Raw genomic sequence first — 21,774 nt, 5'->3', positions numbered from 1 at the left:
TGTTGTGTTAATGTCAGGTGCAGAGCAAAGTGACTTAGTTATACCTATAGCAGTTTTTCTTCAGATTCAGATTCCATATAGGTTATTACACCGTCTTGTGTTATCTGTGCTATACATTAGGTCTCTGTTATTTATCTGTTTTATATACAGTAGTGTATACATGTTATTATCAGCCTCCTAATTCGTCCCCCACCCCCACCCCCACCCCATACTTCAGTATGCATGTGCTTTTTGGTTTGCCCAGGTGAGGCTGAGGTTTGCCGGTTTGCTCATCTGGGTCACTGACTCTTCCTCGCCTCTGTGTACATGAGCAGACACTTTCATCTCAGCCTGGCAAACAGTCTTTTCTTCCTCTGTAGTTGCATTTTGCCTTGTTCCTGGGACTTCTAGTCTGGTCTTAATCTTTCTTGCCTCTTTCCCCTTCACAGTGCCTATGGAAACTGGTTCCCTGGCAGCAAGCCTCTCATACAGCAGGCCATGGCCAAGATCATGAAGGCAAATCCTGCCTTGTATGTGTTACGTGAACGGATCCGTAAGGGGCTGCAGCTCTATTCATCGGAGCCCACTGAGCCCTATCTGTCCTCTCAGAACTACGGTGAGCTCTTCTCCAACCAGATTATCTGGTTTGTGGATGACACTAATGTCTACAGAGTGACTATCCATAAGGTGAGAGTTAGACGCACGTGAGGGTGTGGGGCTTTGTATATGCCTGTGGGAGGGTGACTGGACAAGTGTGTGCATACTGGAAGGAAGGAAGGCTGATTGTGTCTAGACTGTGCTAACTGATGTAATCATTCTTTAGACCTTTGAAGGGAACTTGACCACCAAGCCCATCAATGGGGCCATCTTCATCTTCAACCCACGCACAGGGCAGCTGTTTCTCAAGATAATTCACACATCTGTGTGGGCTGGACAGAAGCGTTTGGGACAGGTGAGCCTGTTAAAGGGTAGAGAGGCTGTAGAACCTTGCTGCCTCTTATTCTTTGTTATTGGGTGGATGTGTGAGAGAGAATCTCCCTATTTCTGTCTTTGCAAGTTTGAGGGTATCTCATTTACACTTTTCCCCCTGAATTACTTAACTTGGGAAGTGTTCTTCTTGTAAGAAGTCCAAGAATAATTGAGGTCCATCATCACCTACTAACTGGGCTCTCTGCTTCATGAATCTTTTGTCTCTAACCTATCTTGAAGAGGGCTATGAAAAATCATCTTTCTAAAGGGAGCACACACTTAAAATGTCGATTTCTCCGCATCTCTACCTCAACGCCTTTGGTAACCCCTTACGTCTTGCTGAGTTAACACTTTGGTTTTCTAGGTACTTCATATCTAGGTAGGCTGTCATTTGTCCAGCCACAGTTTCTCGTCCTCTGTAGCATGTGCCCTCTGGCAGTCAGTCCAGGATCCTGGTATCCCAAACCCTGGTGAACATCTCCGCCTCTGTGGCTTTGCTAGCATGAACTCTTCTCTTAGCTCTGTTAATCACTGTCTTACTCATTCCTCAAGACTTCTTTCTTTGTGCAACATTTTGTGACCTTTAGCCTTAATTTCTTTTGTCCCTGACATAGTGTGTGTATAATCAAACACTAGCTTGTGTGAGTTTTGTCTGGCCAGCTAGGTTGAAACATCCTTTGGGGCAAGACAATTGGACATTTTTTCTATAGCTCTTGAGTACCTAACAGTTCGTAGCATACAGTAGAAACATAGGGTAAGGATAAGTGTTTCGAGACTGGGATGTTCTGTTTTATCTGACCTGGGAGGGCGGAGACTGAGTTTCCCTGTCCTCCTCTCTTGTTTATCAGTTGGCTAAATGGAAGACAGCTGAGGAGGTGGCTGCCCTAATCCGATCTCTGCCCGTGGAGGAGCAGCCCAAGCAGATCATTGTCACTAGGAAAGGCATGCTGGATCCACTGGAGGTGAGAAGTGGTGAATGAGGTAGAAGGAAAGAGGGCTGAGACCTGCTGGCTCTGTTTCTAAACTTGGACTTGATCTCGTCTCAGGTGCACTTGCTGGACTTCCCCAATATTGTGATTAAAGGATCAGAGCTCCAGCTCCCCTTCCAGGCTTGCCTCAAGGTGGAGAAGTTTGGGGATCTCATCCTTAAAGCCACTGAGCCACAGATGGTTCTCTTTAACCTCTATGACGACTGGCTCAAGACTATCTCATCTTACACGGTATGAAACCACCTTGCTGGGAGCGTCACTCTGAGAAGAGTGGGTTTGGGGTCACAAGAAAGTCCTGTGCCTTAGCTTTCTCACAGGCCTCTTGGGGGCTTATTTTCACCTCATCCACCTGTGAATGGGCCAGTGCCCTGCCTGTGGTGAGGGGGGGCCCCCTTAGGGGTTAGTGTCCGAAGGGGTGGGCTGGAGGAGAGGGAAGAGCGTCCGTTGCTGACCTCCCGTGCCGCCATACCTCCCTAGGCCTTCTCCCGCCTCATCCTGATCCTGCGCGCCCTGCACGTAAACAACGACCGCGCGAAGGTGATCCTGAAGCCGGACAAGACCACGATCACAGAGCCGCACCACATCTGGCCCACTCTGACCGACGAGGAGTGGATCAAGGTGGAGGTGCAGCTCAAGGACCTTATCTTGGCTGACTACGGCAAGAAAAACAAGTGAGCAGGGGTGGGGGCTACAGAGGAGAGCCGCCGGGGGTGAAACGGGCGGCTCAGTATATGGTTTCTGGGATTTTCGAAACATTTTAAGCCGAGACGATTCTCAGGAAATTGTTGTGGAGATGCCTGTAAGGCAGTGTCTTCTGATAGTACAGGAAGTGTCCATGTCTCAGGGCTCAAGCTGACTCTTGGGCACTGTTCCTCAGCAGAGGCACTGTTGCCATTTTGAGCAGGGTGTTTCTTTACTGTCCATGCAGTCCAGGGACTTCTCACATCCCAGACCCCTCAGTACCACCGCTCGTCTCACACACACACACACACACACACACGAAGTTCTCACATCCCAGACCCCACAGTAGCACAGGTAATAAAACACACACACACGTTCCTTTTTTCTCTTTCCCTGTCATTTTTGCAACCAAAAATGTCCATAGATTTCCAGACACTGGTAAGGGTGACTGATGTGTCAACTCTGATTGAGAACTTGTTTCAGGATTTTCGTTTTTGAAAGTTTTTCCAGTTTCAGGGCACTTTTTGTTGAGGTAGAGTGGGACGTGTGGTTGCTAAATCTGGTTTGAGCATGGTCAAAAGGTGTACAGGCATTGGGTCAGCCTGGGATATGACAAATCTGATCCATATTAGTGTATTTCCACTTCACACTTGCTGTATAAGTATCACTTAGGATTGTCAGGGGTCAGGGTACACATGGGCTCCGTTTCTCACCCAGTTAACATGCTTGCAGTTAGGGGCATAAGTGACCAAGGGAAGGGATCATTGTGGTGTGACTCACACTATCCCCACAGTGTGAATGTGGCATCGCTGACACAGTCAGAAATTCGGGACATCATCCTGGGGATGGAGATCTCAGCACCATCACAGCAGCGGCAGCAGATTGCTGAGATTGAGAAGCAGACCAAGGAACAGTCGCAGCTGACTGCAACCCAGACTCGCACTGTCAATAAGCATGGTGACGAAATAATCACCTCTACCACCAGCAACTACGAGACCCAGACTTTCTCCTCTAAGACTGAATGGAGGGTCAGGTAGTGCACGGGGCAAGACGGGTGGGGATGGGAAGGCCTGCTGGTGCCGCGTGAGGTGCTTGAGTTGAGAAATGCCAACATTCCCTGCCTGTGTTTAGGGCCATCTCTGCCGCCAACCTGCACCTAAGGACCAATCACATCTATGTTTCATCTGATGACATCAAGGAGACTGGGTACACCTATATCCTTCCCAAGAACGTGCTTAAGAAGTTTATCTGCATATCTGACCTTCGGGCCCAAGTGAGTATGTTTGTCCAACTAGGCCACAGTGTGTACTAAGCATTTATGAGCCTAAAACTCACCTGAGATTTCCTAGAACTGGAGGTGATGGTTTTGAAATTCATGGATGAGTAAAGTATATGTAAGGATAGCCAAAACAGGGAAGAAGGTTTTGGCCCCCACCAGATACCAAAGCATTATAAAGCTATGGTAATTGAGAGGAGAATGTGTGATTGGCCTAGAAGTTATTGGAAAGAAGTATTATATAGTCAGAAACAGATTCATGTGTATACAATAAATCAGTTGTATCACTTGAGGATTCCACTTCCTCTGTGGGATTAAGTGTGTTTTATGATATTGGAATAATCAGCAAAGGAAGACTTGATTCCTACTTTGTGGCACTTACAGAAGTAAAATCCAGGTGGAATAAAAATCTGGATGTAAAATACTAAACTCTAGTAGAGTATTAGAAGAAAATATTTATTGTCTTAGTGATGGAATAATCTTAAATAAGATATATAACACAAAACCATCATCAAAATGATTAACTTGTGTGTGACAAAGAGTACCACAAAAGACAAAAACAGGAAGAAATAAAAGATAACTAGAAGAAATAAAAGATAACTAAAAGATTGGGCAAAAAGTTTGAAGGTAGTTTTGAGGAGAAACCGAAGGTGGAAAAAGTGCTGCGGAGTGCTGGGTTTAAAGATGGGTACAGCTTGTTGAATGCCTGAGCTGTGTGCTTGTGTGCTCATTTATGGATACTGTACTTAAATACTTAAATAATCAACTGGGGAATGTGTGAGCAATGCTGATTCCTGGACCCCACTCAAGATTCTGATGTGATTAAATCTGAGATGAGGTCCATGTTTAACATTTTGAATAAGCACCCCCAGGCTTTTTTGATGCAGGAGATTCTGGCCACATTTTGGGGAACTCTGACCTTGTTCCTGGAGAAGGGACTTAAGCTGGTACTAAGAATCTCTTTGGTTCCTGACCCCCTTGTCTCCAGATTGCAGGTTACCTGTATGGGGTGAGCCCACCAGATAACCCCCAGGTGAAGGAGATCCGCTGCATCGTGATGGTACCACAGTGGGGCACTCACCAGACTGTGCACCTGCCTGGCCAGCTGCCCCAGCACGAGTACCTCAAGGTTAGCGGAGGAAGTGGGAGAGCTGTGGCATCCTGCTCTCGGGGTGGTAGAGGGAAGGCAGAGGTTTTACTCTCATGGGTGGGATTCCTGGGCCCTAAAGAGCTTTCCACTGCTCTTCCTATAGGAGATGGAACCCTTAGGTTGGATCCACACTCAGCCCAACGAGTCTCCTCAGCTGTCACCCCAGGATGTCACCACCCATGCCAAAATCATGGCTGACAACCCATCTTGGGATGGCGAGAAGACCATTATCATCACCTGCAGGTGGGCTTGCGCCCCCTTTGAAGGAAGGGTGATGGGAGGCTTTGCGGGCCAGGGCCCAGAATGGTGGCCTGAGCTCTGACTCTGTCCTCATTCCTCTTCCAGCTTCACACCAGGCTCCTGCACCCTGACAGCCTACAAGCTGACCCCCAGTGGCTATGAATGGGGCCGCCAGAACACAGACAAGGGCAACAACCCCAAAGGCTACCTACCCTCGCACTACGAGAGGGTCCAGATGCTACTGTCGGATCGCTTCCTTGGCTTCTTTATGGTGCCTGCCCAGTCCTCGTGGAACTACAACTTCATGGGTATGTGGGGCAGGGTGTGGGCTGGGGGCAGGGGTGCACAGGAAAGTGGGGATGAGGTTAGGCCACCAGCCTTAGCACTTGGGCCCAGATTCTGGTTTAGAGATGGCCCAGGGACCCAGGCTGGGTGAGGCAGGTGGACCTTGTCAATGTTGGCCTCTTCCTTCTACTCCAAGGTGTCCGGCATGATCCCAACATGAAGTACGAGCTGCAGCTGGCAAACCCCAAAGAGTTCTACCACGAGGTGCACCGGCCCTCCCACTTCCTCAACTTCGCTCTCCTGCAGGAGGGCGAGGTCTACTCTGCGGACCGAGAGGACCTCTATGCGTAGTCGTCTCCTCACCTTTTGCTCCAGCCTTCTGGTCAAGGCTAGAGCCTGTGGCCCCACAGACAAGCTGGTGACATTCAGCAGCTTGGCCCCTTTTTCCTCTCTTCTGTGCTTGTGATGTTGTTGACCCCTGGTGACTTGTAATTGTGAAAAAGTATAATAATAAATTTTGTATAAATAGGAGGTTTTGAAGCTTTTTTTCCCCTGAGCTCAGATTCTGGGTGGAGGGATGGCAGAGGCTGGACGTGTTCACAGCAAGCTGCTGTACTGAACCTTGAGGCCCCCTGTTCGGAGCTGTGGGGATAAATGTCCTCTAAGCTCAGTGAGCTGAAGGAAAGTTGGGCTTTCACACCCCTGCTGCTATGACCACGTTTGCCAGTTTTCCCCCAAATACTTGTAAACCTTCACCGCTTTTCAGCATCTCTTGGAGCAGTCACTATTTTGAGTGTAGAAGCTCCCGGCTTGTTCTCTGTAGCTGCAGAGCCCAGCTTAGCCCCTTAAGCTTTGTGTCACTCTCAGCCTGTCCTGGAAATAGGCACACGGCTGGACAGTTGGCTGCCGCTGGCTGAGGTCAGTGACAGCCCGCCTACCTCTCACCTCTTGGCTGGAGAGTTGGCAGCCAAGTCAGGCCCCATGACTCTAGACACAGGGGTGGAGCCTGGTGTGGACACTGGGGAGGGCTTGACAAAAGTGACCACTTACAGCCCTGGGCCTCAGCTCCTGGACTCCTGGCCGGAAGGTCCTACTTCCTGTGACCTTGGGGGCTTTAACAGGACAGGGTCCAGGGCCCTGAGACTCTTCCAGCCTTTTCCCTGAATCGCTCCTCCCTTGTCGCTTCTACCCCGCCCTCTACTGTCCTAAGCCGCTTCCTGGGCCGGGGCTGATTGGCTTTTTCCTGCCTCAGTTGGGGGAGGAGGGTGTCGCAGCCCTGGTCGCCTTCGGGGGACATGGAGCCCAGAAGGGCGGTGCCTGGGGCGCATGGCTGCGGGCCTCGGGTGGCCGCGGGATCGGGGACAGCCGCGGAGCTCGTGTACCACCTAGCGGGGGCCCTGGGCGCTGAGCTGCAGGAGCTGGCGCGCCGCTTCGGGCCGGAGGCCGCAGCCGGACTCGTGCCACTGGTGGTGCAGGCGCTGGAGCTCCTGGAAAAGGCGGCCGTGGGGCCCACCCCGGACTCGGTAAGTCACGGCGCCCTTCCCCAGCCGCCCGCCTGGGCCAGCGGGGGCTGACCTTAACAGCGCGGCCTCCCCAGCTGCAGGTATCCGCGCAGCACGCGGAACTCGAGCTGCGGCGGCTGCGAGAAGAGAACGAGCGCCTCCGCAGAGAGCTGCGCTCTGGACCACAGGGTGAGTGCGGGCCTGCGGAGCTCCGTGGTCGGGGCGGCTCAGGACTCCCCCTCTCGCGGGCCCGCCGCTGAGAACGCCCCTTCCTCAGAGGAGCGCGCTCTGCTGCGGCAGCTCAAGGAGGTGACCGACCGCCAGCGGGACGAACTCCGGGCGTACAACCGCGACCTGCTGCAGCGCAGCCAGGAGACCGAGGCGGTGAGGGCGGGGCGGGGCAACGTGCGGGGGGCGGGGCCCTGCAGGCCCTCAGGCGCCCCGCCCACCAGTCCCTTGGCTCCGCCCACAGTTGCAGGAGCAGCTGCAGCGCCTCCTGCTGGTGAATGCGGAGTTGCGGCAGAAATTGGCCGCGGTACAAACCCAGCTACGCGCCGCGCGGGACCGCGAGAGCGAACGAGAGCAGCGGCGCGAAGCGGCCGTGGAGCCGCCTCCAGAGCCGGTGCAGGGCCAGGCCGCGGGCCCCGGGTGCGAACAGAGGCGGGAGTCCGAGCGGGCGGCCGCGGGCACAAGAGCCCCGGGGACCCCCGAGGACCCGGTGAGTGCCCAGTGAGGGACCGGTCCGGCTCTCGGTGGGCACTCGGGAAAGTTTTGCTGTGTTGCGTAGCAGGGCCAACAGGCTAGCTAGAAGGTGGTTACGAGTGTGCGCCCCCAGCCGGCCTCCGCCCCTACTCTCAGCCAGAGCCCCGGCCTGGCACCCATGGTAGCGCCCTGGCCTCCCGAGGCTCCCTGCCAGTCCTCTCGCGTCCCTGTCCAACCGAGGCGCCCCCTGACCAAGCCTGTCCTTCCACAGGCGGATGCCCCACTGCCGCCAGGGCTCCCCGCCAAGGCAGGGCAGTGCAGCTTCAGTCGAGAGGAGGTTCAGCAGATCCTTCAGGAGCGGAATGAGCTCAAAGCCAACGTGTTCCTGCTGAAGGAGGAGCTGGCCTACTTTCAGCGGTGAGGGCGCTGGGCAGGGCCCGGAGGCTCGGGGGCGCCAGGAGCACCTGTTCCCTGGCCTCGGTTCACCCGCCTCATTCTTTGAGTGGTTGATACGTCCACGGTGTCGTGTGCCAGGCACCATGCTGGGCACTGGAGGACGTGAGTCACATAGTCCCTGCCCTCCTGGATCTTCTTCCACACGGGGGAGGGCCAGTGCTGAGGGTCAGCAGCAGCGGCTGTCAGGGAAGTACTCCCAGGAGGGGTGACACCTAAGCTCAGGGGCAGAGGAGTTAGCAAGGCAGAGTGTTCCCAAAAGGGGGAACAACATGCACAGGTACTTGAGTCGAGACCTATTCTTAGCATCCCCACCGCTTTGTCTCTGCCCTTCCTCCTCCTCCGTAGGGAGCTGCTCACAGACCACCGGGTCCCTGGGCTTCTGCTCGAAGCCATGAAGGTAGCTGTCAAAAAGCAGCGGAAGAAGATTAAGGCCAAAATGTTAGGGACTCCAGAGGAAGCAGAGAGCAGGTAAGTCCTGGCCTCCATTCCCACTGAGCCTAGTCACCTTCTGAACCCATTGCCTCAGACTGTGCTTGTCACCTAGCTTAGCCACCTCTGGAACCTGCTAACCTGACCTGGTCACCCCACCCCCCCAAGCCTGCTGTGCTGAACCCACCGCCTTCTCACTGGATCACAGCTGCTCCCACCTGCCCTGTTTGCTGCACATCCTGACTCTGCTTCTCCACAGTCGGTTTTCGGTTTCTTTGGTTTCTTGTCTTGGCTGCATCTGTTTGTTCTCAGGCAGGTAAAGGTAAGGCCGTAGCTGCAGGCCTGTCCACGGCCTGCTATGTATCTGGCTAGAAAAGAAAAGCCTCAAGATGTCCTCTGTCTGCCCAGATTTTCCTTCTCTCCAGCTTTCTTTTTTTAACTTTTTATTTTATGTTGGCGTATCGTGGATTAACAGTGTTGTGTGACAGTTTCAGGCGTACAGCAAAGTGATTCAGTTTCCTTCACTCCAGCTTTGGGGGCCCCAAGGTCGCTCTGTCCTCCCCTTCCTGCTCCTGGGGGCTGCACAGAAGGCTGAACATAGCGGACTCCCCTTGGCCCTCAGGGCCTTGATAAAGGACCCTCACGTCTTCTCTCCTCTCTTCACTCTTCTCTGCCTCAGTGACGATGAGGATGGCTCATGGCTCCTGCTCTCCAGCGATAAGGGAGACCATTCTGAACCCCCAGCCCCTGAGTCCAGAATACAGAGTTTGTATGTTGACGAAGGGAAGGACGAATGTGGTAGGGGTGGAGGGTGGAGGGGCCCATCTTCCCTCCTGCTGCCCCAAGCAAGTAGCATGCCCATCCCCTCTTGCTCCTCTGGTGGCCCCTTTACCGCCCCCTGTCTCATGCTGCCCTTTCTTGCTCTGGGTCCCCTTTTTACAGCACCCTCTGCTGCCCTCAGCCCCTGTCCTTGACCTCCCTGGCAGCCAGGCTCAAAACACCTCTTGGTCTCCCCCCAGCTTTGGCCAGTGGTATCGGGGTGAAGCAGAGGCCCCTGGGACTGAGACCAGCCGTGTGGCTCCCAGCCAGCTACAAGGAGGAGAGGAGACCCTGCAGCCACCCCACCAGGAGCCGGTGGGCAGGCCGACAGCCCCCGACTCCTGACGGGTCCTGCTGTGCTCTCAATGAACATCTTTGTCTGGAGTCTCAGCTGCCCCAGAGGCCTGACTTTGGAGTCTGTCTGTGGTTGGATGTGTGACCTCAAAGGACCAGGCTCCCTCCTTCCCTGCCTTCCTCCCTGGCTCTTCTCTAATCCTGGTCCGAGTCTGATGGGAGCTCAGCCTACTTTTTTTCCTATCAGTTCAGTTCAGTTGCTCAGTGGTGACCGACTCTTTACAACCCCATGGACTGCAGCACACCAGGCCTCCCTGTCCATCCCAGAGTTTACTCAAACTTATGTCCATTGAGTCAGTGATGCCATCCAACCATCTCATCCTCTCTTGTCCCCTTCTCCTCCTGCCTTCAATCTTTCGCAGCATTAGGGTCTTTTCCGATGAGTAAGTTCTTCCCATCAGGTGGTCAAATTATTGGAGTTTCAGCTTCAGCATCAGTCCTTCCAATGAACACCCAGGACTGATCTCCTTTAGGTTGGACTGGTTGGATCTCCTTGCAGTCCAGGGGACTCTCACGAGTCTTGTCCAACACCACAGTTCAAAAGCATCAATTCTTTATTTTCCAACTCTCACATCCAAACATGACTACTGGAAAAACCATAGCTTTGACTAGATAGACCTTTGTTGGCAAAGTAATGTCTCTGCTTTTTAATATGCTGTCCTTCCTATACCTCTGTGCCAAGCCTTGGGGGCCAGATAGAAGTGCTGCTTCTCTGAGTTTCAGTTTCCCCGTCTGTGAAATGGAGAGCTAACTGCCCTCCTCCCAGCTGTTTGTACAGATGGCCTAAGCTGTTGGAATAAAGCAACTGCCCGTGATAGCCAGAAACAGCTCCACGTCTGTCTGCCGGTGATCCGCCCCTGCCCAGCTCTGCCAGGATGGCCCCTTGGTTGTCACTGGTGGGGGGGCCTTCTCCCCTCTCCGACTTTCCTTGGGGAATGTGATCTAATGGATTCCCATGGCTCACCCGCTCGCCTGTCCTGGGATCCGGAACTTACAGCCTCATCTTCCTGCCGGCTCCAGATTCAGACCAGCCCAGAAGCCTCTACTCAGCCCTCACCATTGGCCTTCCCTTTTCCTTTCACTATTCTGGTGTCTGCATCTCAGCGCCTGCCCACTGTCTCAGGGAGGTGCCTCATGGCAGCCCGCCCCTCTAGCCTGGTTTCCTCAGGAAAAGCCTGGGGAGGAAGTAGGAAGGGGGTTGGGCGCTGTGGGGGCCAGACTGACCCAAGCCCTCCCGCTGCACTGGCCGCCATGGGGCCGGGGCTGCTGTTCCCTCTATTGCTGCTCGAGGCTCTGGGGGCCCCAGGGTCTGAGCTGGACGCCGGGGGGCGGCACGTCTGCAAGGCCAGCAGGTGGGTCTTGTGGGAGTCTGATGAGGGGGAAGAGGACATGAAGAAAGAGGGGCTAAAGCAGGAGGGGCTCGGGGACAGCCTGGAAGCGGTGGGATGGCTAGGGACAGAGCGGAAAGGGTTTGCGGACGTGGGGCTGTGAAACCTTGGCCAGCCCTACCAGATGGGGCTGAGGCCAGTGACAGTGATCCACCTGCAGGGCCAGGCTGCCCCCCCAGCTGACCCCTCTCTGCCCCACAGTCCCTCTGCTGAGCTCCAGTGCTGCCCAGGCTGGAGGCGGAAAGATCGAGAATGCACCATCCGTGAGTAGCCAGGATGGTCCCACCCACCCCACCCCACCCGCCACTGGAGGATAAAGGAGGACAGAGCCCAGTGACCCTTCCTTCCTACCCACCCTGGGGTCTGTTTGCCCTCCTGAGCCCTTGTGCCAGGGTCCCTCCTGTGACCCAACCCCCCGCCCCTGAGGAAATAGCCCTTGAGGGAGGCAGGGGCGGCGGGAGCCAGTGAGAGGGACAGAGTGTCCCCTGGCCACACCCCTGTCCTTCCAACCTGGGTGGGGTGTTTTTCAGCCATCTGCGAGGGGCTGGATGCCTGCCGGGAAGACGAGGTATGTGTGAAACCAGGCCTCTGTCGGTGCAAACCTGGATTCTTCGGAGCCCAGTGCAACTCCCGTGAGTCCTGAGTATCTCCTGAAGGATAAAGGGGCCGGACAGGACTGGGGGAGAGGGGAGGTGAAGCAGGTAGCAAAGTAATCTTACAAGAGCAGGGCCAGAGTCCCTCCAAGCTTTGCTGAGGAAACTGAGGTCCGGAGACAGGAAATGACGCACTCCCGGGGATGCCCTGAGTCATCTGGTTTCTACGCCATCCTCAAAGTCCTCCCACAGGTTCAGTTCTGGGCTGTTCATCTTCCCTTTCAACTTTCTGAAAGATGCTGGAGATTCCGGTCAACTGCAAAATGAATGCGCTCTCAGTCTCATACACCTTATGCCAGTCTGGAGAGTGACTGGAGTGTCCACCTTCTCTGGCACAAAGAGGGACTTGGCAAAGTGGTTGGTGGGCAGTTTAGCCAGAGGGTAGCCAGCCGCCACGGGTTGGGGTTGAGAGGAGACGCTGAGGGTGTGTGGCTACCCCAAGGGCAGCCTCCAGGCCTGGAGAGACACAGTTGGGGGTGGGGGGAACCCAAAGAGAGGGAGGAGGGGCCCGAATGCAGGCCCACCCACTTCGTGTGGCTCTAGACCGGCCCCTTTCCCACTCTTAAGTGTGTTCAGGAATGTGGAAGTGGGAGGCTGGCCAGTACTTAAGGAGCCTTATGGTTCAGAGTCGGGGGCAGGAAGTGAGCTGTGCCCCAGGGGGACAGGCTGTCCCGGGCTCTTGGAGGGTCCCTCCTGGCACACAAGGGGGCGTGCGGCGAGCATCCGTGCCCTGCCCCGAGCCCGCTGACCCTCTTCCGTACCCCCTTGCCCTGTCGCAGGCTGCCCGGGCCAGTACTGGGGCCCCGACTGCAGGGAGGTCTGCGCCTGCCACCCGCACGGCCAGTGCGAACCGGCCACCGGCGTGTGCCACTGCCAACCTGACCGCTGGGGCGACCGCTGCGAGTTTCCGTGCGCCTGCGGTCCCCACGGCCGCTGCAACCCCGAGACCGGCGCATGCCGCTGCGAGCCCGGCTGGTGGTCGCCCACGTGCCGCCGCCCGTGCCAGTGCAACCCCGCGGCGGCGCGGTGCGATCAGGCCACCGGCTCCTGCCTGTGCGAGCCAGGCTGGTGGGGCCGCCGCTGCAGCTTCCGCTGCGCCTGCCACGGCTCGCCGTGCGCGCAGGAGTCGGGCCGCTGCGCCTGCCGGCCGGGCTGGTGGGGCCCCGAGTGCCGACAGCCGTGCGAGTGCGTGCGCGGCCGCTGCAGCGCCGTCTCCGGCCAGTGCTCCTGCCCGCCCGGCTTCCAAGGCGTGCGTTGCGAGCTGCCCTGCCCCGCCGGCCAGTACGGGCTCCGGTGCCGCGACAGGTGAGCCAGGGTAAGGGAGGGAGGAGGGCGTGCGAAGGAACAGGAGAGAATGAGAGGGGAGGCCGGGGCGCTGGGAGAAGGTTGCGCAGAAACAGACAAGGGTGGGGTGAAAGAGGGCAAAGAGACCCTCGGTGCCCCTAAGTCCCCCTTGCCCACCACTTTCATGTGTTTCAGTCAGTCAGTTCAGTCGCTCAGTCCTGTCCGACTCTTTGCGACCCCATGAATCACAGCACGCCAGGCCTCCCTGTCCATCACCATCTCTGGAGTTCACTCAAACTTAAGTTCATCGGGTCAGTGATGCCATCCAGCCATCTCATCCTCTGTCGTCCCCTTCTCCTCCTGCCCCCAATCCCTCCCAGCATCAGAGTCTTTTCCAATGAGTCAACTCTTCCCATGAGGTGGCCAAAGTATTGGAGTTTCAGCTTTAGCATCATTCCTTCCAAAGAACATCCAGGGCTGATCTCCTTTAGAATGGACTGGTTGGATCTCCTTGCAGTCCAAGGGATTCTCAAGAGTCTTCTCCAACACCACAGTTCAAAAGCATCATTTCTTCGGCACCCAGCTTTCTTCACAGTCCAATTCTCACATCCATACATGACCACTGGAAAAACCATAGCCTTGACTAGACGGACCTTTGTTGGCAAAGTAATGTCTCTGCTTTTCAATGTGCTATCTAGGTAGGTTCATCTGGTTACTGTTAAACAGAATACTCCTAGCAAGCCATAGAAATAGGACAAAAGAAACATAACGAATCGCGTGGCAAAAGGACTACTGCAGGGTCTCTCTGCCACTCAGGGTCTTTCAAACTTTGACCAGGTCCACCCACTTTAAGAAACGTTTTACATTCCATCATATATGTATTCAATTCAATTCAGTCGCTCAGTCGTGTCCGACTCTTGGCAACCCCATGGACTGCAGCAGGCCAGGCCTCCCTGTACATCACCAATTCCCAGAGCTTGCTCGAACTCATGTCCATGGAGTCGGTGATGACATCCAACCGTCTCATCCACTGTCATCCCCTTCTCCTCCTGCCTTCAATCTTCCCCAGCATCAGGGTCTTTTCCAGTGAGTCAGTTCTTCGCATCAGGTGGCCCAAGGCTTGGAGCTTTAGCTTCAGCCTCAGTCTTTCCAGTGACTATTCAGGACTGATTTCCTTTAGGACTGAGGGTCTCTCAAGAGTCTTCTCCAACACCACAATTCAGAAGCATCAATTCTTCGGTTCTCAGCTTTCTTTATGGTCCATTTATTTGTTTATTTATACATATGATATACATATATATCATACATGTATATGATGGGCAATATATTAACTGAAGTAAAAAAATTAAGCTGACAACACACACACACACACGCATATATATACACCCAAATGTTTTCTGTTCTCCCTTTTTTAATTCTGGTCAGGATCTGTTAAATTGATTTTATGAACTCCCCTTCTCCCACTAACGAGTCTGATCCAAGCGCATGATCCTAGATAATTAAGTCTCTGGAGGGAGAAAGTTCAAATAAGGATGAAGGCGATATTAAGATAAGATAAGCCTTAGTGGAAAAGTTGTTAAAAGAGTAGATCCTGAGAGTTCTCGTCACAAGGGGAAAAAAAAAAAAAAAACAACTTTATTTTTTGGTATCCATATGAGATGATGGGTGTTCACTAGACTTTTCATGGTAATCATTTCACACTATATATATGAGGTCATTATGCTGCACACTTTGAATTCATAATAGTGCTGTATGTCAATGATAACCCAGTAAACCTTAAAAAAATCTAAAGATAAAATGCTAGTGGTGAAAACCTGCACTTGATGCCTTTTTATAAAGCACAAAATGGGAAAGGAGCTAAACTAGTGAGGCCTGTTCATGCCAGACCTCTGAGGTGGCAAGGGTGGAAGGGAAGAAGGGGAAGGGGGAGGAAGGAAACCCTGGGCAGAAGGGAGGCAGAGCTTGGGGTGGTAACTTGGTTTCCCTGGCTGGGCTGGGAACTCCTGGGGACCCTGGGATCCAGCGAAGGATGGGGCTCAGAATGGGGAGGTGGTTAGGAAAGGGCTGGAATCCTACTAGAGCCTCAGAGATAGTCTGTCCAGCCTCTTTGTTGTACAACATGGGGAAACTGAGGCTCAGACCTGCCTGAATGGCCCTGCTGGAACCAAGATGCTCTCTAGACCCTGGAGGCCTGGGTGGGTGCGACATCCGTCCACCTCCCAGGGCTCCCTGGACTCCTTCTCTTTCCAGCTGTGGCCACTGCAAGCAGAATAAGCCGTGCTCTGCAGACACAGGCAGCTGCGAGGCCTGCAAGCCGGGCTGGAACGGGACCCAGTGCCATCAGCCCTGCCCTCCTGGCACCTTTGGCGAGAACTGTAGCCAGCAGTGCCCCCACTGCCGGCTTGGAGAGGCCTGTCAGCCAGACACCGGTCACTGTCAGCGCTGTGAGCCTGGCTGGCGGGGGCCCAGGTGAGGGGCCAGCTGCTCAGGGAGAGGTATACCTTCCTTCTAAATGCTTGCCCCAGCTGCTCCCTCTTGGAAAGCTGCCCCCTCTTCCAAGCATATAGTCACACAACCCCATGGGGCCCACCTCTGGGTGAAAACTAAGGCAGGAAACATGGGTGATGATGGGGCCCTGGGCAGGCCCCCCACTACTCAGGCTTCCCACCCTTATCTCCCTCCAGGGATCTATAGTCCGTCACCTATTGGGTCTGACCTCAGATTCAAGGCCCTGCTTGCACCTGAGCTTCACTGCTGAATGTGTAGACGCTTGGGTCTCTAAATCTAGAAGTATGGGGGAAGATAGGTGGGGCCCTGGGGGGGAGGTCAGGCTGGCCTTGCTCTCCATTCTGAGTCTCCCCTCACCTCAGGTGTGAAGACCCCTGCCTGATTGGCACCTTTGGGGAGGGTTGCGGCTCTACCTGCCCCACCTGTGTCCAGGGGGCTTGTGATGCTGTGACAGGGGAGTGTGTCTGCAACGCTGGCTACTGGGGGCCCAGGTGAGGACTGGGAGGAGGAGGGGCCTAGGTCAGGCCTCTGTGCAGTCTGCTCCCTAAACTTCCCTGCCTCGGCTTCTCCACCGCCCACCCAGCATACTCATAACTAGGAAGGTATTCCTCTGGTTGTGGGGTCTGCATCTTCCAAAGGGGGCTCAGTAGTAGAAGTAGAACCAGCTCAGTCGTGTCTGACTCTGTGTGACCCCATGGACTGTATGTAGCCTGCCAGACCCCTCTGTCCATGGGATTTCCCAGGCAAGAACACTAGAGCAGGTTGCCATTTCCGTCTCCAAGGGATCTTCCCAACCCAGGGATCTCCTGCACCTCCTGCCTTGGCAGCAGATTCTTTGCCACTGAGCCACCTGGGGATGTCAGTGTCGCCAATGTCAGGTTCTCCCACCTGTGGGACAGAAGAGAGTATTAACTGGCAGAGATTTCATTTTACAGAGGAGAGGACCCAGGCCCAGAGAGTTAGGGCGGGGCTGGGCCTTGCCCAGACGTCTAAACTCGAGGAAGTCTGGATTCCACTGGCATCCTGCTTATTTCAATGATAGCGCCAAGTGGACATGGAATGAAGATCGTGAGAGGTGGACCCTGCCTGAGGCTTGCACCCTGGGGGGCCTGGGAGCCAGGGGGCAGTTTGTGGATGGTCTCTCTGGAAGATGGGCTTAGGAGCTAAGGGATTATTTTAAACACTGCCAGGGGTGGGGTGCTTAGAATGTGGCTCAGAGGTCAGAGGAGTCTGGCTGGGCATCCTTCAGGGGAAGTCTGTGTGGCAGGGGGTGGGGAGCAGTGCCCAGAAATCTACCTTCCCCTGCCCACCTCTATGCCTTCTCAGCCAGCCTCCCGCTTATCTCCCCTGTCCCCCCAAAGCTGCAATACTTCGTGTCCATCTGGCTTCCATGGAAACAACTGCTCTGTTCCCTGCGAATGTCCAGAGGGAAACTGCGACCCTGTCTCTGGGGCCTGCCAGCTGGGTAAGCTGGAACAAAGAGTAGAGGGTGAAGTAGCTGGGGGAAGGGTGGCCTTTTTTTTTTTTTCGGCTGTACTGTGTGATATGTGGGATCTTAGTTCCCTGACCAGGGATCAAACCCACGCCCCATGCAGTGGAAGCTCGGAGTCTTAACCACTGGTCTGCCAGGGAAATCATGAAAGAATGGCCCTCGACACAAGCTCTGGGACTTCCTTACTTGCTAGAAAGGCTAAGCCCACTTCAGATATGCTCTCTCTACCTGAAATCTGTATGGGTGCTTTGGAGCTCCCCAAAGACAGGTTAGAGCCCTGGTCCCCTGAGAAAACAGGCTAGCACGCAGGAAATGGGTACACAGGGCTGGACACTGGGGTGTCTCATCAGGCCTGAGAATTGGGGCAAGAGTTTGTGGAACGGGCCGTGGACCATCAGGAAGGGAAAGATCAGCAGGGAGGCTGGCTGGAGGAGGGGGCCTCCAAGCTGGGCTAAGTCTACATCTCTCAGAAGAAGGGGAGGGCCCCACAGGTGGGAGATTCTGGGGAGAAGGCAATGCAGAGCTAGAGAGGAGACATGATGTGCGGGAGACAAGAAGGCCCTGAATACGTGTCCATCCCCCGCCCTCCCTAGGATCGCATAGTCAGGACGCTGCCCTCATTGCGGGCATCCTCGTTCCTCTGCTGCTGCTGCTCCTGGCCATCGCCTGCTGTGCCTGCTGCTGCTGGGCTGCCCGGCTGGACCCCAAGGACAGGTGAACACAGGCCCCTGTCTTCCCGACCCCACAGCTCAGGCCATGGGTGGAAGCAAGGTGGTATCTATGGTTTCCTTTCTGGGATGGAGATAGGCTGACCTTGTCACACATGTAGGTCAGAGGTAATGAGGTAGCTGGCCATGGCCGTGGCCTGGAGACACCAGGTCAGCCACCTGCCCTCCTCAGATGCTTCCAGGGGTGGGGGGTGTGGGGGAGCAGGCACCAGGCTGGCAGAAGGCAGAAGCAGCAGGATAGCTCTGGGCGGGGAGGCAAAGAGACGTGAAGGGAGAGTGCCGTGAAAGCCTGTGCAAGGCTTCAGCAGAGAGCGTGGTTTTCTGAGAAAAGGAGAGGCGAGGAGGGATTGAAGCTGGGGGGCTGCTGCGGGGAACACTCTTTGCACAAGAGCTTTGTTCCTTTATGAAACCTCTTCATACTTCTCGGCCCCTTGGAAGCTCAGAGCAGTGTGGACGGAGGTTTTGAGCAAGGCACTTGGGGACAGGGGATTTGCCTTCTTAATTCCCAGGAGGACACAGACCCAAGGTGACCCTGCTAGTCACTGGCCTGCATGAAGCCCGTGCCATTTTCTGGACTCTGTTTTGTCTGGTGTGCTGTTAGTTCACTCACTACCTCTTGAGCATGCCCCTCTTGTCTGTGGGGGCATCATCAGAGCAGCAGGCCTAGAAGGCCCTACCCTGGGGACCTAGTTCTCAGGGAAAAGGAGAAGTCCTTCACTCAGGAACCAGGACGCGTGCACAGTCTGTCTGAGGAATGGCAATGAGTGAAGCAGTTGCTTCCAGCTTGGGGGTGGGGACAAGGGGGAGCTTCCCAGAGGTGGTGTCACTTCCAGAAAGATCAGTGAGCTGGGGCTCAGCGAAGATGATAATCACACAGAGCTGCATTTGGGGGCAGTCCTCTGTGTAGGTGGTGCTATGCTGGGTCCTGAAAAAAAGCTCTGATAGATAGGAGTCGTTGTCCCCATTTTACAAATGAGGAAGTTGAGGCCCAGAGAGGCTAAATCAGAGCCAGATTGGCCACCTTGTGACTCTGGAGCCATGCTGCCGTCTGTGTCAGGCCTGGATCTCGGGGTCAATCTCTCTCTCTCTCCAGATCTCGGTTTGGGTTTTACTCTGTAGTCACAGAGAGTAACTGAGGTAGACACGGTCACTTTGTCACATGAGCCGTGGAGTCAGAATGGTCCTGGCCCTTTTCTCCTGCCCTAGTCAGGGCTCTCCCACACTGACCACTCTCCCTTGCCCTCAGGCCGGTGAGAGATGGAACCGCCATGTCCAGGATGAAGCTGCGGGTCTGGGGGGCCCTGACCTCCAGCCTGGGCTCTGCACTGCCCTGTGGTCCCCTGAGCAGCCACAAGCTTCCCTGGGTGACAGGTAAGTGGGTGCTGAAGGTCAAGGGTTGCCAAGGGTCAAGGTGTCCCCTCGGGTGCTGCACTTGACCTGGAGCCCCTCCCCCGCAGTCTCCCACCACGACCCGGAGATCCCCTTCAACCACAGCTTCATCGAGCCGCCCTCCGCTGGCTGGGCTTCGGACGACTCCTTCTCTTCGGATTCCGAGTCTGGAGAAGAGGATGAGGGTCCTGCCTATTGCGTGCCACCCCAAGAAGGTAGCCCCCAAACAGCCTCCTGCCCCTGAGCCAGCCTGCTCATCACACCCTCTTCTTTATTCCTTCAGCAGACGTGTAGCAGGCACCCACTCTGCCCATCACGGTTCTTGGCTGTGGGATGCAGTCGAGAACAAGAGAGATGCCTGCCCTGCGCAAGCGTATAGTCTACGAGACAGTGGGTGGTAGGACAGAGTGATACATGCTTTCATGGGGGCCATGCGAGTAGGTGCTCGTAATCCAGCATGTCAGGGGTGACAGGGGTCAGAGATGATGTCTCGGTGTTCGTGGTATTGGAGTTGAATCTGGCAGAATCAGTAGGAGTTAGCCAGGGACAGGGAGAAATGGCAGTGACATTTCAGGAAGAGGGAACAGTGTACACAAAAGGCAGTAAGTAAGAAGGATATGGCCACGTGGCACCGAGAGAGTTTCAGCGTGGTTGGAGTGTGGCATTATCACAAAGTCGGGGAGAACAGTGGGAACAGAGGGTAGCGGCGGCAGCCTCTGCCTGAATAGCCCTTTCCCCAGGCTCTCTGCATCCTCACCCTCTCCCTTGCTCCATTTTGGGGGCCTCCCAAAAGATGCTGAGCTGGGTAAGTAAGATGGATTGGGGAGCCCAGCCCAGCTTCAGTCAAGCACTTCTGTCTCCTCTGCCAGGGATGGTCCCTGCGGTCCCAGCGGAATCCTCAGAGGCCAGCCTGGCTGGAGGTCCCTTCCCTCCCCCTGAGGATGCCTCCACGCCGTTTGCCATCCCGCGCACTTCCAGCCTCGCTAGGGCCAAGCGGCCATCAGTCTCCTTTGCTGAAGGCACCAAGTTCGCACCACAGAGTCGCCGAGGCTCCGGGGAGCTGTCCAGCCCTCTCCGAAAGCCCAAGAGGCTCTCCCGGGGGACCCAGCCAGGTCCTGAAAGCCAGGAGACTGAGGAGTCCACAGGCCCTCAAGTGGAAACAGATGGGGCCCCTCCTGGTACTGCCAGCCCCAGGGATTCAGCTGTTGGTCGCCGCCGGCTCCCACTTGGTGGCCGGACAGTGGCTGAGCGTGTGGAAGCCATCGAGGGCAGTGTCCAGGAAAGCTCAGGCTCTGTCACCACGATCTACATGTTGGCAGGGACACCCCGGGGACCTGAGGGCCCCGTCCGGTCTGTCCTCCGCCGTTTTGGTAGCTTCCAGAAAGGCCAGGCAGAACCCAAGGTCAAGAGTGCCATTCCTAAGCCTCCACGTCGGGCACTGAGTCGGAACAAGGACAGCCCCAGGCTAGACTCTGGCTCTGCCAATCAGAGCCCCAGCTCAGCCATGAAGGAGGAGCTGACTGGGGCCTTGGAGTCTTCAGGGACTGGGTCAGAGGAAGGGGCCAGGAGCCTGGGGGGCAGCATCAAGAGCTCAGAGGGTGGCCAGGAGCTGGCCCCTGAGGATGGCTCCCTAGTACAGGATCCCCAGAAGGTGGCTGACAAGGAAGGGCAGGAAGAGCCCCAGTATGAAAATGTCGTACCCATCTCTGGGCCACTGGAACCCTGAGGATCTTGAATTTCATGAGTGGGAAGATGGTGGATGGGGCTTAGGCCTCAGATTGCCCCTATCAGATTGTTTTGTGCTGGGAAAAGATCCCAGGGCCAGAAAGACATGCCCCCTTGCACTTTCACTGGGAAATGTCAGTGCTGGAGGCCAGGTGGCTCTGGGTCCTAGCCGAGCTCTGGGAGTGGGTCTGGAAGGCCTGGGCAGAGACCCCACCGAATGGGGTCAGGAGCGGGGAAGAGATGACTGCAGGGACTTTTTCTCTGTTGTCCTGGGCTCTGTTTAGCCCCAGTCTCTTCTTTCCTTCATTTGCAAGACATTTTTCTGAAATGGGAAACAACCAAACTGTTGGATGATAAAAGATTAAAGAGATATTCCTTATGAAAGGTTCCTAAACAACCAACTAAATCAGGTTGTGTAAGAATATGGGAGCTTGTTCATGCTATCCTGTTACATGTAAATCATGTTTCCTTTTTTACAAATTTCATTCCTTTTGGCCTCAGAATACATGTTTAGAATTCTTCCATTTTGTGTTTATTTTGTGACTGTTTTATAGACTTAAAAAAAAAGACGTGAGGGGGACTTCCCTGGTGGTCCAGTGGTTCCGCCTTGCAATGCAGGGGACTCGGGTTCCATTCCTGGTCAGAGACCTATAAGATCCCACATCCTTCAGAGCAACAAAGCCCTCGGACCACAACTAGAGAGCCAGAATGCAGCAACTACTGAAGCCTGCCCACTCTGGATTCCATGTGCTGCTACTAAGACCTGACATAACCGA

General features: G+C 55.1%; 3 protein-coding genes across 6 annotated transcripts in view; all 3 read left to right on the top strand.

The window, feature by feature from the left end:
- PRPF8 (pre-mRNA processing factor 8) overlaps window positions 1-6,100 on the top strand; it is a 32,627-nt gene extending 26,527 nt beyond the window's left edge. For all 3 annotated transcript variants that reach the window (XM_005220080.4, XM_024979809.2, NM_001105638.1), the window contains 11 exons: window positions 429-666; window positions 803-931; window positions 1,797-1,910; window positions 1,995-2,168; window positions 2,415-2,608; window positions 3,412-3,651; window positions 3,750-3,891; window positions 4,883-5,023; window positions 5,148-5,287; window positions 5,390-5,592; window positions 5,766-6,100. In XM_005220080.4, coding sequence (XP_005220137.1) covers window positions 429-666; window positions 803-931; window positions 1,797-1,910; window positions 1,995-2,168; window positions 2,415-2,608; window positions 3,412-3,651; window positions 3,750-3,891; window positions 4,883-5,023; window positions 5,148-5,287; window positions 5,390-5,592; window positions 5,766-5,920 — 1,870 coding nt within the window. In that variant the 3' untranslated portion in view covers window positions 5,921-6,100. The remainder of the gene's footprint in view (window positions 1-428; window positions 667-802; window positions 932-1,796; window positions 1,911-1,994; window positions 2,169-2,414; window positions 2,609-3,411; window positions 3,652-3,749; window positions 3,892-4,882; window positions 5,024-5,147; window positions 5,288-5,389; window positions 5,593-5,765) is intronic.
- Window positions 6,101-6,803: 703 nt separating this feature from the next.
- On the top strand, window positions 6,804-10,656 carry RILP (Rab interacting lysosomal protein). Its single transcript, XM_002695683.7, has 8 exons — window positions 6,804-7,092; window positions 7,167-7,260; window positions 7,349-7,455; window positions 7,544-7,789; window positions 8,045-8,190; window positions 8,575-8,697; window positions 9,338-9,427; window positions 9,678-10,656. The coding sequence occupies exons 1-8, from the start codon at window positions 6,865-6,867 to the stop codon at window positions 9,820-9,822; spliced, it is 1,179 nt and encodes a 392-aa protein (XP_002695729.1). The 5' UTR covers window positions 6,804-6,864; the 3' UTR covers window positions 9,823-10,656.
- Window positions 10,657-11,047: 391 nt separating this feature from the next.
- On the top strand, window positions 11,048-21,522 carry SCARF1 (scavenger receptor class F member 1). 2 transcript variants are annotated; one of them, XM_002695682.6, is made up of 11 exons: window positions 11,048-11,183; window positions 11,421-11,482; window positions 11,750-11,851; window positions 12,652-13,177; window positions 15,407-15,625; window positions 16,027-16,155; window positions 17,026-17,129; window positions 17,750-17,870; window positions 19,131-19,255; window positions 19,342-19,488; window positions 20,143-21,522. In XM_002695682.6, exons 1-11 carry the CDS (start codon window positions 11,083-11,085, stop codon window positions 20,997-20,999), a joined length of 2,493 nt encoding a protein of 830 aa, XP_002695728.4. In that variant the 5' UTR covers window positions 11,048-11,082; the 3' UTR covers window positions 21,000-21,522. The 2 variants fall into 2 exon arrangements, with proteins under 2 accessions (XP_002695728.4, XP_024836469.2); XM_024980701.2 differs by lacking the exon at window positions 16,027-16,155.
- Window positions 21,523-21,774: the final 252 nt, after the last annotated feature.

This window comes from Bos taurus, chromosome 19 (genome assembly GCF_002263795.3).
Source record: "Bos taurus isolate L1 Dominette 01449 registration number 42190680 breed Hereford chromosome 19, ARS-UCD2.0, whole genome shotgun sequence".
In the NCBI taxonomy this organism is placed as follows: domain Eukaryota; kingdom Metazoa; phylum Chordata; class Mammalia; order Artiodactyla; family Bovidae; genus Bos; species Bos taurus.
This window is presented reverse-complemented; position numbering and strand designations above follow the sequence as displayed.

What these genes read in the sequence shown, in the direction of transcription:
- SCARF1 (XM_002695682.6), top strand. Translation starts at nt 11,083, where the DNA reads ATGGGGCCGGGGCTGCTGTTCCCTCTATTGCTGCTCGAGGCTCTGGGG. An exon ending in GCTGGCTACTGGGGGCCCAG is followed by an intron (nt 16,156 to 17,025) that starts GTGAGGACTGGG and finishes GTCCCCCCAAAG; the next exon opens with CTGCAATACTTCGTGTCCAT. An exon ending in CTCTGGGGCCTGCCAGCTGG is followed by an intron (nt 17,130 to 17,749) that starts GTAAGCTGGAAC and finishes CGCCCTCCCTAG; the next exon opens with GATCGCATAGTCAGGACGCT.
- RILP (XM_002695683.7), top strand. Translation starts at nt 6,865, where the DNA reads ATGGAGCCCAGAAGGGCGGTGCCTGGGGCGCATGGCTGCGGGCCTCGG. An exon ending in GCTGCGCTCTGGACCACAGG is followed by an intron (nt 7,261 to 7,348) that starts GTGAGTGCGGGC and finishes CCCCTTCCTCAG; the next exon opens with AGGAGCGCGCTCTGCTGCGG. An exon ending in GAGCTGGCCTACTTTCAGCG is followed by an intron (nt 8,191 to 8,574) that starts GTGAGGGCGCTG and finishes CCTCCTCCGTAG; the next exon opens with GGAGCTGCTCACAGACCACC.